The sequence below is a fragment of the Battus philenor genome, unplaced genomic scaffold (assembly GCF_028537555.1).
Source record: "Battus philenor isolate CCGP_79_NKW_IND1 unplaced genomic scaffold, ilBatPhil1.0.hap1 SCAF_30, whole genome shotgun sequence".
NCBI lineage: Eukaryota > Metazoa > Arthropoda > Insecta > Lepidoptera > Papilionidae > Battus > Battus philenor.
In genome coordinates this window covers 1,551,161-1,565,791 of record NW_027181694.1, presented here as the reverse complement: position 1 = coordinate 1,565,791, position 14,631 = coordinate 1,551,161, and the positions used below count along the sequence as shown (strand labels likewise).

Below are 14,631 nucleotides of genomic sequence, written 5' to 3'. Positions count from 1 at the left end.
TACACCTTTTTAAAAAAATTACCTATATATCCAAAATACATGTATATTTTTATATAATCATTTTCCAAAAAAATATTTCTATTTGAGTTAATTGTTATTTGGATTTTATTTCATAATTTTACTGTACATTTTTTATATTTTTTATTATATATATTAATAACTGAAATAATTCTGCCTATTTAAATCATATTTTAGAATTATCTACAAATATTTATATGTATATTTAAAAGAATTATAGCGTTCATAATATTTATTTAATATTTTTTTAGATTAAAATGAATTATAAAGTTTTTCTTCTCCTTTATATTATATATAAACTTGTATACCGAGAATTGAACTCGCGACCTAAGATCACAAGTCACAGTTCTCTGCCACTGGTCTACACTGGTCACACTGCCCATATATGTCATGTATACCATATATTTTATAGTAATATATAAAATTTTATAATAAAATTTTAATTATTTTTCCATTTACTTACTAGGTTACTGCTAAATGTTAAGGCTTTAATGGCATAAATATACCTCATTTGATGTCAATTATGAACTATTTGAGGATCAACTATTTTTTTATTAACATATCTTTTTTAATTAAGCATCTTTTTAAATTAAATATCTTTTTTAATTAAAAATAATATAAATTAAAAAATCAAATCAAATCATAAATAATCAAAAAATGTTTATTAAAATATCTTTTAAATAATATACCTTTTTTAATCAAATATATTTGTAACATTTCCATTGTGTGTATATTGTTAAAACATAAACATTGCTTATAGGTGTATATCATTTTTACACTATAAGAGGTATATTTTTGTTAATCAATATATTAAGTGTAGAGATATATGTTGAACGATTATGTCGAACATTGTTCGAAGGATTGCTCATGGTAGTGCGAATGGTACATCGCCCGTACAACTGATGGCCGTTGGAGCTGAAAGGATTTCGGGGGGTGTCTTCGAGCCAATAGACGTGGATTGTCCCCCCACTGGGAGGAGAGAAGTCTCCGTATGCGAGCGCAAGAGCGGTCATTATGGCGATATTATACATCTAATGGTACACTAGGCGACGCTTCTATCGTCTTCAAAGTATTAACAACAAAAATATACTTTCTGTTTCATATACCACAAGATAGGTAAACTAATACTAACAAACTTTTTTCCTGTTTGACATATTTTGATACATTCAGCTGATATACACCCATTGTAAAGAAAAGGCCTCACTCAAAGATATCTATGGCGATATATACCATAATCGCAACTATTTACAGGCAGGTGTGCGATCGCCCGACTTTTGAAAACTTATTTGTGTGCAGTAATCCTATATAATTAATGCACGAAGTATGAATTATTTATAATTGTATTAGGAAGTTTCTGTTCTGTACCTTTGGACTACCACTGCTTACATGTTACAATAATATAAAAAGACTAGCTGATCCCGCAAACGTTGTTTTGCAAAGAAATAATGTTTTAAATTTACAAATAAAAAATAAGGGATGATCATAGAGGGGTGAAAATTTAGGGTTGTATGTGTTTTTTTATGTTGTATCATAAAAAAAATTAAAACAAAAAATTTCGTCAAGAAATTAAAAAAAAAAATTTAGGGGTGGACTACCCTTATCACTAAGGGGTATGGAAAATAGATAGTAGCCGATTCTCAGACATACTGAATACGCATATGAAATTTGGTAAAAATCGGTCAAGCCGTTTCGGAGGAGTTCAAGTTCGAACACCGTGACACGAGAATTTTATATATTAGATATACAAAAAAATTGATATGTGTATATTTATATTTATGTTTCACAATTCTTAAGGCAGTATTTAAACAGATATATATTAAAATTAAAAAGATTTATCGTCTCTATGAGAGTGAAAGAATAATTTGAATCTAAGAATTTACATTTAAAAACCAACCCTCATAATAAAATGTCGTTAAAATATAACCCTATATCAACTATATTTAAGTGGCTGTAACGTTTTTATGTCACGCCATAATCCAGGTGGAAAGCCGATATTACTTCATAGAAACTGTAATAATATAATAAGATATATTTTTTTCTCTGTCGTTTTTAGTGTCGTATTATTTATTTTGACATTTATAACGCAGGTGAACGAATGAAACCTTCTTTTTATATCCTGTACGTATATATTATATATATGTTATAATCTCTCACGTTAATATATCTGTTATATGTTAACATGAGATTCGATATTCGTGCATGGGTAAGTTGCAAGTTTATTAATATCCTACAGATTGAATTTTGGAAAGTGTTCAGCGGAATTACGTCTAATGATTCTCCTATCGTCTTATTACAAGATTTAAATTCAATAAACGAATATTTAAATGACAAGAATCCATGGCAGCGATGTCGCCTGATTATTTAGATTTCGTTTAGGCTATATGTAAACTGTATGTGTTTAAATCTGTGTTAAACTTTAAAAAGATATGCTGTTGTGGAGTTTATTGTTAATTTATATATATATTCATTTATTGATAAAGGAAATCTACGAAAACGAAATAACTTGAACACTGAATACTCCCAAGTAATGCCCAGTACACAAAACAGTCTTTTCTAACCAAATATGTTATTAAATCAAATGTCTTATTTAATCCACAATCTTATTTAATCAAAATTAATTTTACTCAAATTTCCTATTAATCGAAAATATATTAATATCAAATCAATTTTTAAATTAAAAAATGTTTAATCAAAGGTCTTTTAATCACTTATCTTTTTTTAATCAAATATCTTTTCAAAACATATCTGTTTTAATCAAAACTTTAAAAAAATATGTTGTGTGTATTTATATATATATATAAATAAATATATATATATATATATATACATAAAAAAGATAATAGATATAGAAATAAAATAGATATAGAAAATAAAAAGAACACGGGTATATATATACATATATATGTATATATATTCATTTCACACTATAAATGTATTAGCAAAATGCTTAATGTGGGTGGAAGAAATTTTAACCGTGTACGGATGTCGTGAATCCGTGCGTCTCTTATATATATATACATATATATATATATATATATATATATCTATATCTTATATATATATACTTTGTCTATATGATCTATATATTGTCTATATATCTGACAAAGTGTGGAACAACTTATCGGTGTCATTGTTTCCAGAAAGTTATAACTTAGGAGTCTTCAAGTCAAGAGTAAATTCTAGTTTTTTTTTTATTTATTTTGATTTATTTATTGCTTTTTATTGTTTTCTCTATTACCTTTTTGCAGAACTTCATAAGAGTGGGCGATACTTCTCTTTCTTCACCAGTGAGGTGATGTTCTTCTTGTATATTCTCTACCCGTGTTCTTTTGATTAAGGGTAAACTTGGTTTGTCGTAAAAGGCGACTACGTTCTGATCTCGTGTTGATGCGTCATAGAAAGGATACCCGGGTAGGTTTAGCTACCTCCCAGGATGTGCCTTGGCAGAGTACTCAAGGACAACTGGGAGTTCCAATGAAGAGGAGAGAGGATGCATCCTCAGCTACTGCCAAGATGTAATTAAAAATGCTAGAAATAAAAATAAAACGAAGTAGATGATTCAGATATTGTAAGAAATTAAATTATAAAGACAGCAACAAAATAGTAAAAGAATAAATTAATTTGTAAAATAAAAATGGGTAACAAATAAAATGGTGCAAAATTGTAATAAATAATAAATAAAATAAAATTTTAAACTAGAATTAGCATGTAGTGGCTGAGGATGGATGTAAGGATAGCGGAATGGAAGTTAAAGACTGGGAAAATTGTAGAAAGAATAAAGAAGAAATAGAGATAATAAGAAATATGCAAGAAGAGAATGGAAATAAATAGAAGTGTGTGAATAAATTAATAAAAAATTTAAAGGCCCAGTCCCACACTAGATAGGGGAACGAGAGGTCCCCAATAAGGGGGCCAAAAAAAACAAAAAACAAAAAAACTGGGAGTTCCCTAAGAAATTTAGTAGGTAGGAATCTTATATAACCTTATGTGCCCAGTGCAGGGTATCAGAATTAAAAAATTATACACTGATTTCCAAACACCTGTATAAAGTGATCTAAAATATAAATATGCACAAGCATATAAATATGCATAAATCCATTTCATTTGAATTTCGAAGTTGAGTAATTAGGTTAGTTATTGACGATTAAATAATTTTATTACATTTTTAATAAGCTAAGGCGATGGTTATAGGAGTAAAGTGTAGCGGGAGCGGAAGCGTTTTTCAATAATCTTTACATCAGAGTTCCCCAAACTTTTTTGTGTCGTAGACCCCTTGCCATGTTTTTCCGTGTTGGACAGACCCCCTACTTACCTGATATTGATTTCCTGTAAATTTCTAAGTGTAGTGAAGTTTAGTGTTAAAAACTTAAAGTAAAAACACATGTTAATTTATACATATATTAATTGAATTTAAATTAAAACTACTCAAAATAAAATTTCACATTTGTTATGTAAAATATACGTAACATTAAATAAGCTATAAATAAAATAACATTAGCAATAAGTCAATATTTTTAGTGAAAAGGATGAACCTGATGCTTTAATAATAAATTATCAACATTTGGCGTCAATTTTGTAAGGGTTAATCTTAAATCTCCTCGGCTAATGATGTCCAGTCTGTGGACCCCCATTTTCGTTTCATAGACCTCCAAATTTTTTTTCGCTGATGTAGACCCCTTACAGGTTGTCATAGACCTCTAGGGGTCGATATAGACCATTTTGGGAATCACTGCTTTACAAGATGATTGGTAATAGATATAAAAGGTTTAAAGGATTATAGTTATTTACAATCAATATGTATAACGTTATCCTTTTGCACTGTTATGTTAATGTTTTATTGAATTGCCACAGGTCTATGACTTCTAAAGTCTGTAAGGATAGATAGTACACATTAATAATTTTAATATGTAGTAATTAAGCATTATTCCTCGTTTATAGTCAAATCTTTCACCACACAGGCCGTTCGTTTGTGAAATGATTTACCGCTGAATATAAGACGTGCTAACTCACTACTTATTTTAAAGAAAACTGTTAAGAAATATTTACTAGACCTATGATTACCTATCTGTTAATTCATTTCTTTTTTTCCCCTGTTTCTTAATTTTTTCTGAGGCAAGTACGATCGAAATCAGTTTGATGTTTTTATTTATTATTGTATTATATATTATAGTGTATTATACCTTATTTATTATAAATATATGTGTTACATGCATGTCTATGTATGTTTATGTACCATTGTTTGTAAATTTAGTACACGTATCTACCCATTAAAAATGCTTCTTCCTTTTTTATGCTATGGTTATCTGTAAGAGATTGCCTTGTGTGATAAGACCGCCCTTCGTACTTTTTTGTATATTATTGTGAAACTATTTAAATGTATCCTAATGTGTACAATAAAGAATATTAAATAAATAAGTGAATACAATTTTGAAATAGCGTTTTTTTCATATATTATTTGACAGCTAATGAGATATACATTGACATGTATGAATTATTCTATTTCAAAGTATCTTTATTCAAGTAGATATTTACATGCGCCTTCGAATTGTTTATTTTAACATTATAAGCAGTAAGTTACCATCGGCTTAGAACGCTGATCTAACAGACAGAAGCTTTTTAAAAACATTTTTGATGTGTAAATTGAATTTTTGATGTGTAAATGAGTCAACAAATCAAGTGCCACGCATTTAAATCAGCTAATAAATACATTAAAAAAACTTTTAAGTTAAACGGTTTTTTGATACCTATATTGTGGTGGTTGTGGAAAAATATGTACCTAGTCCGCCATATTGGAACGGCGTCTATCTTGAATTTTAAATTTTGACATAATCATCGTGTTTCACTAGTGTAGCCCTTTCATTTGATACCCATATTGAGGGGGTTAAGGAAAAATACGTAATCCGCCATTTTGTGTCGGCGGCCATCTTAGATTAATAATGTTATTGATTTTATTATATTGTATTGTCATCTAAATTAAATGTGTGTACCAAATTTCAGATCAATCTGATAACGGGGAGGTGCTTAAATTTCAATTTCTTATTTTGTTCCAAACAAATAAATTCCATACGGGTCGAACTAAATAAAACCGTTTAAAAACTCTTAAACGCTGTAATAAAATTTTATTAAAACTAAATAATAAATCATCCTGTATACATATATGTATTTAAAAAAAACTATTAATGTAGTCAAAAGAGTGGTTTATTACAGGTTTAAAACCACCCTAAACATTGTTTCTAAGTAAACGAATCTAAATTTTGTGAACAGTGAAATACGTGAAACATTATTGTGGCGTTCACAAAGGGATGTTTCAGATCGACGCTTTCAAGTTCCCGTTCGGAGCCTTTTGACCTGAATGCATGAAGCTCTTTGAGTGATACCGCATTACACTTCTGCAATCCGGCTTCCGGCTTACGTATCACACGGACACATAAGAGAAAATAAATCAACACGTACACATCTATTTTGTATACATTGGTTTTAGTAAGAAAAAGACCAATAGAATTATCCCACATGCAGTGGTAGTCGTGCAACAAAGTGCACTGCCCGCCAGCCCGCTGATAAATGCGACACTGTGTTTGGCACTAATCGGTGTAACATAACTCCTGAAGAAGCCCCGTGGAGAGGTGAAACACGTGTTGAGTGATTTGATGGTGGCAGTTGTGTAATTCGCATTGCTTGCCGCATACGCATTTATCAGCAGGCTAGCGGGCGGTGCACTTTGTTGCACGAGTACCACTGCATGTGCGCAAGTGGCTTAATATTGTTTTTTTTCTTACTTAGGATGGACTTCCGCAGGGTAATGCCTGGTTCCATTAAAAATTGGTTTTAGTCTTTAGACCTCCACTGTAAGGAATAGGCCTCCACCAAGGAAATCTACGTAGGGTTATACAGTAATCGCCACGCTTGATAGGGAGGTTGGCGATCGCAGTGTGGTATTATGGTACGCAGAACACGCTGCTATCCATCTTCTGGATACTTCTTCAGTGGCAATTCTATATAATTAATTCACAAAGTATCGACCCTATGATCGCAACCCTAAATAATCCACCGCTAGGCTATATTCTTTTTACTTTTTATCGATTTCTTCTTTTATAGTATTTTCTATAGTGCTACCGAAACTTCTGTACCACGCCTTAGGTAAGCTAAGCGAGGTAGGAGGTGGAGAGAAGAACATGATGGTATGTTGTCGGCGGGCAGATAGAACGGAACGACCCATATTCCCCCTCCTCTGTTGCGGAGTATACCTAAGACGCGGTACAGCGGTATCGGTAACACTATTATTATACGCACTTTCTCAGTGGAATGTTATGTCCACAAAACACACAAGTTAATTGCTTATATTTTTTTATGGTGTCTGTTATAGAGGATCTATCGTTTCTCTGTCTTATTTTTTAAACAGGGATTTATTTTTTAATATTTCTTTCAAATACTATTTTTTTCTCCCTCATACTTAACAATTTCTTCCATTTCCTTCTCTTTCGTTCATCACAGTGTCTTTCTCTAATGTGGCATATTATCTCATACCATTTTTGTTTTATCATTCATCCTTCTCAACCACTATTATACATTTTACACTTTTAATTTTTATAATTTTTCAAAAAAATTTCTTTGTTTAAAAACTTTTTTTTTACATAATTCAAGCTTATATCAGGTAATAATTTTACCTTATTATACCTGTCATAGTTATTTTTGACCTCTGTTTTGTTTTGTTACATCTTCCATTAAATTCTTGCAAAAATGCAGAAAAATGTTTCGATTCCCATCGTCTTTGACGAGCGATGCTTTACTACGGCTGGTGACCTTTTATCCTCATCTCTGATTTAGGTCGTATTCCTCAGTATACGGGACAGCTTGTTATAGCACGTAGCTTTTACTTGAAGGATGCCATTAAAGAGTTCATTCTTTTCATGAGGAACACGAGAAACAAATCCTTAAGCTGTTATACCTGAAGGATAAATTTCGTAGAAAAGGCTTTTTTTATGGCCCCTGCTATGCGGACCTCTCGTTCTCCCCTATCGTATTTATGGGACAGGGCATTACAATCTTATTTATAATATACAGTATCCTTAATTAAGATACTTATTTATTTCAAAATTACACAATTTTTGCTTATTTACATTAGCTACTATTTTGTTTATTTTCGCTACATTTATTTCACAATAGTTTTTTGCTATAGTTAATTTCTATTAGATAAAATACTATGATACGTTATTAAAAATCAATATTACGGGGTCCGCGAAACTGCTACGAGGTCTACGAAATCGCTACGAAGTCTACGAAACTGCTACGAGGTCTACGAAATAGCTACGAATATGATACGTAACAATTACTCATATAATTCCACATATCATTATTTAATGTAATTTAAATAATTACCCCTATTTGTGTTGTATGTTAATTAGGGTAATAATTATTGTAATGGCCTTTCAAAATAGAAAATATTGTTTCACTAATTTGCATGAGCATTATAAATGTTTTAACATGATATTCAAGTATATTAAATGTGTGGTGTGCTTAAAAAGCTTAATACCGTTGTTACTAGGGTTGGTACTGACAATATAGATACAATTTTCAATTTACATTTCATATATAATACTAGAACTAGAGAAATTCTTAGATAAAAGTTTCGTGGTCAAAAATTGAAAATATGCTATAGATGTATATAGTATATAAGTTATAGGCTTTTAAGGTGTGAATGTATAGCTTATTTGCCTCTTAATGTATAGTACATCCTATTCAAAAATAATTGACATCAGAAATAATTTATAACAATAAAAGACACCATAAAATTAGTTTATTCAAAATAAGAATTTTTAACAGAACAGTTATTGATAGTCAACTTATTATATATGCATTTTTAAAACTATTTTAATTTTGACTTTTGTTGTTAAGTAAGATATTAGAGTTTTGGAGAAGAAGCAGGAAGAAACTCCTCAACGACACATCTTTTAATAAATTTTTACACAGATTAATACATATACACTTAGAATATATACCAAAATGAAAACATAACATTCAAGCGACATCACTGCCAAGGATTCTTGTCATTTAAATATTAGTTTATAGAATAATAAGCTTTTTCCGACAATTTATTTTTAGTATACCTTTTGAAAGTTGTTAGTGATAGTAAAAAAAAAACATACAATAGTAGACGAAATGTAGTTTTAAATTATAGTTTAAAAATACACCAATACCTCGCTTTGCGTCGTTTCGTTTTGCGTTTTTTTCGAAGTTGCGTCGCTGCTTAATTAGTATTAATTTTCACTGCGCGTCGTTAAATTTTCGAGGTTGCGTTGTTTTGGGTTCGCGTTTTTAATTTTTTCTGAAATTTTCTTTTTTTTTCTAATAGATGTCAACACTTTAGTTTCTAATTGCGCCATGCCATCAAAACTCGGGGATTCCATTTCTAACTAAAAATCAACGCAATTTGGATACAGTTTTATTTTCACTTTGTTTTGCTAATTTTAGAGTTCAATTTCAATTACGTAGTGTGTTGTGCTTTTATTTTAATAATAATTTATTTATTGGCAGAGTTATATGATTTTTGTTTTTCAAATATGTACTTTGTTCAATTTTCTTATTAAAAAATAGTATTTTCGTGACCCTGGAACCTATCATCGATCTTTAAATGGTTCGCTATAGAAAATCTTAATTCACTTTGCGGCGTTTAAATTTGCGTCGTGTTTTTTTGGAACGTAACCACGACGCAAAGAGAGGTATGGGTGTATTGTGTTTATATGCAGCTCGGGTAGGCTTTCTAGGACACAACGTCAAAGTTAAGGTCGCACGAAGCCTCGATGCAGGTAGCGTAAGTTCCTCTGGTCTTTGGGGGAGACATAAGCCTTACAGCGGGTATTCACCAGCTGAAAAGAAGAAGTAAATAGGAGCCGAAAGATTCTCAAATAAGATCACGAACCAGGAGACGTGATGTATGTAGATCTCCTATTAGAAAAGTCGACGATATAGTTACGGTAGCGGGTATTCGTTGGATGCTAGCAGTGTTTTTTTTAATGGCCCCTGGTATTGGTGGCCTCTCGTACCCCTAACTTTTTGGGATCAGGGACTTTATTGTTCAATAATTTTTTTTTTAGTCTTTTCTTTATTTATCACTCTCTTTCACGCGTCACAATATCTTTCATTCTTTACTTTTGTCCTTCACAATAATTTCCGTTTTGCTCTTTTATACCTGCTTTCTTTCCTCGCCTTTCTTCCATCATCTTCTTACTTTAAGGTGGCTAGGTACATATTATTTATTTTTATTCTTTAATTTTATCTTACTTTTATTTTATCTTTATTTACACATTTATTTTACTTTCTTAATTCTTTATTACACATTTCTTTTTCCTATTTCTTATTATTAGTTAACAATTTATTTTGTGCAGAGTTTATTAAGTACCTTATTCTATAGAGTTTTATTTCTTTCAACCGTATCACTCGCCACCCCACGAGCGAAAGGTGGGAATGATGGGCGAAGGTTGTCGTCGCCCATCATAACGGCGATGCTCTCTATGTCTATCTTTAGCTTTGTTTCAGTCTCTAGGGCACTACGCATCCGTGCATGTGCGGGACAGTAGGCCACAAGGTGGGCCAGCTAGTAGTGTTTTTTTTTTTAATGGCCCCCGCTATTGGGGGCCTCTCGTACCCCTATCTTTGTTGGGTCAGGGACTTTACAGGCAATTTATTTTTTCACATAGTTATTTATTATTTCCATTCTCTCCTTTCGTTCTTCACATATTCTTTCAATCTATTCTTTCATGCCACATTTCTGCTATCTTTCCCTTTTACTCTGTGACCTTTCATTCCTCCCTCATTACATGTTACATTTTATCTTTATTTCTTTTCGTTTACATTTTTTTTGTATCACTTTTTAATTATTTCCTTGCAGTATGAGAGGAATTCTTCCCTAGTTTCCTTTCCGCCTATCAGGGAGGCTATTGACTCCTCCCTGATTTTAACGCGAGACCGGCACTCGAATTCGAGCCGGATTGCCCTAGCTAGTAGTGTTACATCGGTGGTGATGATCTTTGAGAGCAACCTATGTCTTAAAGAGGGTACTTACCCACTTATTTGATAATTATAAATGAGGAATAAGCAACAATTTAACTGACTATATAAATCCGTTATATCTTAACAAGTTAAAAAGAAACCTCACTCATTTAAATTTCCCGACGAACCTTAACTTATCAGCGTCTAACAAATCGCCTGTAAAACAGAGAGCCTGCAATAAAAATGTCATGAAACCCACCAGACTCATTTGCATACGTTAACAAGCGTTCTCGTGCTCGAGAGGTTTTGATTGTTAAACTCTTTTTAGTATATACAGGGTGATTGTTGTAAAAGATCTATAAGGTTGAATATAAAGTGCATATACTCTTAATAATGTATGGTATACTCTATCGAAGAATAAATGGTGTCATAAATGAAAGTGTTTTCAAAATTCACTTTACTATATATGTGTATATATATATGTATATATTTTCTCTGTCGTTTTTAGAGTCGTATTATTTATTTTGACATTTATGATGCAGGTAAACAAAGGAAACTTCTATTTATATCCTGTAGGTATTATATATTCACATGATAGTCAATATTCGTGCATCGGTAAAAAGTTGCAAGCAAAAATATCCTACAGACTGAATTTTGGAAAGTGTTCAGCGGAATTACGTCGAATAATTCTTCTATCGTCTTATTACAAGACTTAAATTCAATAAACGAATATTTAAATGACAAGAATCCTTGGCAGCGATGTCGCCTGATTATTATCTAAATAAGCTACCTTGCTATATCTAAACTGTATGTGTTTAAATCTGTGTTAAACTTTAATAAAAAAATATGTTGTTGTGGAGTTTATTGCTTCTTCTTCACAACTATAACACCTTGCGAAGCAGTGTTAAAAAAAATTAAATATATGCGAAAGTGGCTAAATATTGGTTCTTTTTTTACTTAGGATGGACTTCCGCAAAGTAACGCCTGATAACATTAAATATTATATCTAGTGTTTGAATTTATAAATGTCAAACATTTTTTTATTTATTAAAATTTTGTTATATTTTGTTATCGACAATATGTTTCATATTGATTTGAATATAAAGTTGTACACCTTGTTGTGCAACTTAATAAATTTTAATAATTACAATCCCTTACTGTAACAATGGTTTAAAAATACCGAAAGTTCTATTTTAAGTGTACATACACCGCACATGCAGTGGTAGTCGTGCAACAAAGTGCACCGCTCGCCAGCCTGCTGATAAATGCATATGCAGCAAACAATGCGACAACAACACGTGTTTCACCCCTCCACGGGGCATCCTCAGGAGTTAGGTTACACCGATTAGTACCAAACAGTCTGTGTTGTTGCATGACTAGTACTGCATGTGCGGAAGTGACTAAATATTGATCCTTTTCTTACTTAGGATGGACTTCCGCAAGGTAACGCCTGATTCCATTAAATACACATCTTTGTTCTTAATTAGATTAAGAGAAATACCAGGCTTAACCCTCTTCAGCATCATATCATCGATAGATATTCACCGGGTCAAGGTTTACCCATAGATCGTAATGATGACCAGGGACCATGTCTTTGTGTTCTGTTCACCAGGGGTTGCGTGGGTCAACCAGTTCATGGGCTTACGAATTCGCAAGAATATAGACTTGATGTTTAAAAGGACTTACCGAGTTTATTGTTGCCATGTTGGTGTTGATGGTGATGCGGCTGGGGTTGCTGTGGTATCTGCTGCATGAGAGCTGGGTGTGGGAGCTGCAGAAGCTTTGGTTCCAGCTTGGTTGCCGCGGCCACGGGTATCGGCCCCGCGTTCGTCATTGTGGTCATCGTCGCCGCTGGCATCATCAGTGTGGACATGGTTAGCATCTTGTGTATCGCCTCCCTTTTCTCTACCATTTGTTTAGATCAACGCCATCTTGCGTCGAGTAGGTGCAGCTTACAAAATTTTCACTATCACGTTTTGAATTACGTTTATTTTATATCACTATATCACGTATTACACTAGCGTTTAGAAGACTTTTGTTTTTGTTTTTGGTTTGTTTATTTTTTTTAATATATTTTAAAATATAATTTAAAATTTTCTATTCTAAGTCTGGAATTGAATGCGAATTTAATATTTATGTATGAAATATTTCAAATAAAATATTATATGGCCTTTTTAATTTTCACGCGATTAGATTGATTATAAAAAAAAATTACCGATTTGATACCTGTTTCGAAATATGTTTCTTTATTTATTTATATAACTCTTTACTTACTTTTTTACGTTTTAATTGTACGTGCTAGAAAATAATTAAATATTTTCATAATAATAAATAAATAAGTACAATGGGTTTCATAACACGTGGCAATCTCTTACAGACAACCACAGTATGGAAACAGTATTGGTATAAATAATAGGTAGTAAACGTGTATAAACATGTATATGTATATAGTTACACATGCTATATATATACGCTGAATATAGCAGGCAGTTATCAAATATAGATATGTATATCAAAAAGAAAGGTTAATGTGTTTATAAAATGTAAATTCTCTATTTATTCTCCTAAATCAATTTCATCACCTACACTAGTAGCTAAAAGTCGCATGGAGGCAAATCAAACGAATACGTTAGTTGCTGAGGAATATGAGTCAAGTTTTTGGCAAAAAAATTCGCGAAAAATCAATGCAATATGACATCTACTAATCGAGACGACGCGTTTATAATATAAAACCTGCTTCAAATCATCATCAGAAGGTTTAGGATAGGCAAAATGTTAGCTTTCCTTATTTCCGGGACTTCGAAATGACAATTTCAACTTACATTTTTACACTAAATATCAGGGGTAGCCAATTTGTGGCTCGCGAGTCACATGTGACTCTTTGTACCATTATTTTTGGCTCCGAGTGATTTGTCGAAATATTTCAATATTTAAATTTATATAACCCATCTCAGCTGCTGGGAAATCGAAACAAATTACTGATGTGAATAGTAATTATTGTTATTATTCCAGCATAGAATTAGCGAAATCCAAACACCGATCGTAATTAACTAACCGGCGTCTTAAGTATTGTTAGTATTGCTGTCATATACGTGTGCATATATCTAACTTCGATGCACATATTTTGTGCTTTAGTCATATGGTTTTTATAAATATAATTTTTGTAAATAAAACATTAGATTGCGTGTTTTAAATGCGTATTTAATTGCGGCTGGTTTCAAATTTCGAACAATGGCTCGAACTGTCACGGAGTCTTAAAAGCCTTAATTTTTGTATGTTTATGTTTATTTTTGTACTGTTAATTATGTTTTCTTTTATGTACAGTAAAATTTACACAATTATCAATTGTTTGATTAAACCAAAACGTCATACATCTATTGTTGATATTTCTTACAATTGTTTAATATTAACCTTTGTTTTAACAATTACTTTTAATATTTACGTAAATTTTTTTTGGTCATGTTACAGTGTTTACTAAGTTACTTGATCTATATTAACAAAGCCTTAAAATGTTCAGTTTTTTAATTATTTTAATTTGGAAAAGGTCGAAGAGTGTGCCTATGAAAAATGTTTTTAATTCCACTTGACCTTTAAATGACATTGGCTTTCATCTATTAATATATCGAG

At 31.5% G+C, this 14,631-nt stretch overlaps 1 protein-coding gene across 1 annotated transcript in view; it reads right to left on the bottom strand.

The window, feature by feature from the left end:
• LOC137927405 (cytotoxic granule associated RNA binding protein TIA1) overlaps window positions 1-12,916 on the bottom strand; it is a 114,226-nt gene extending 101,310 nt beyond the window's left edge. Inside the window, exon 1 of the mRNA XM_068771203.1 lies at window positions 12,691-12,916. Coding sequence (XP_068627304.1) covers window positions 12,691-12,916 — 226 coding nt within the window. The remainder of the gene's footprint in view (window positions 1-12,690) is intronic.
• Between the last annotated feature and the right edge of the window lie 1,715 nt (window positions 12,917-14,631).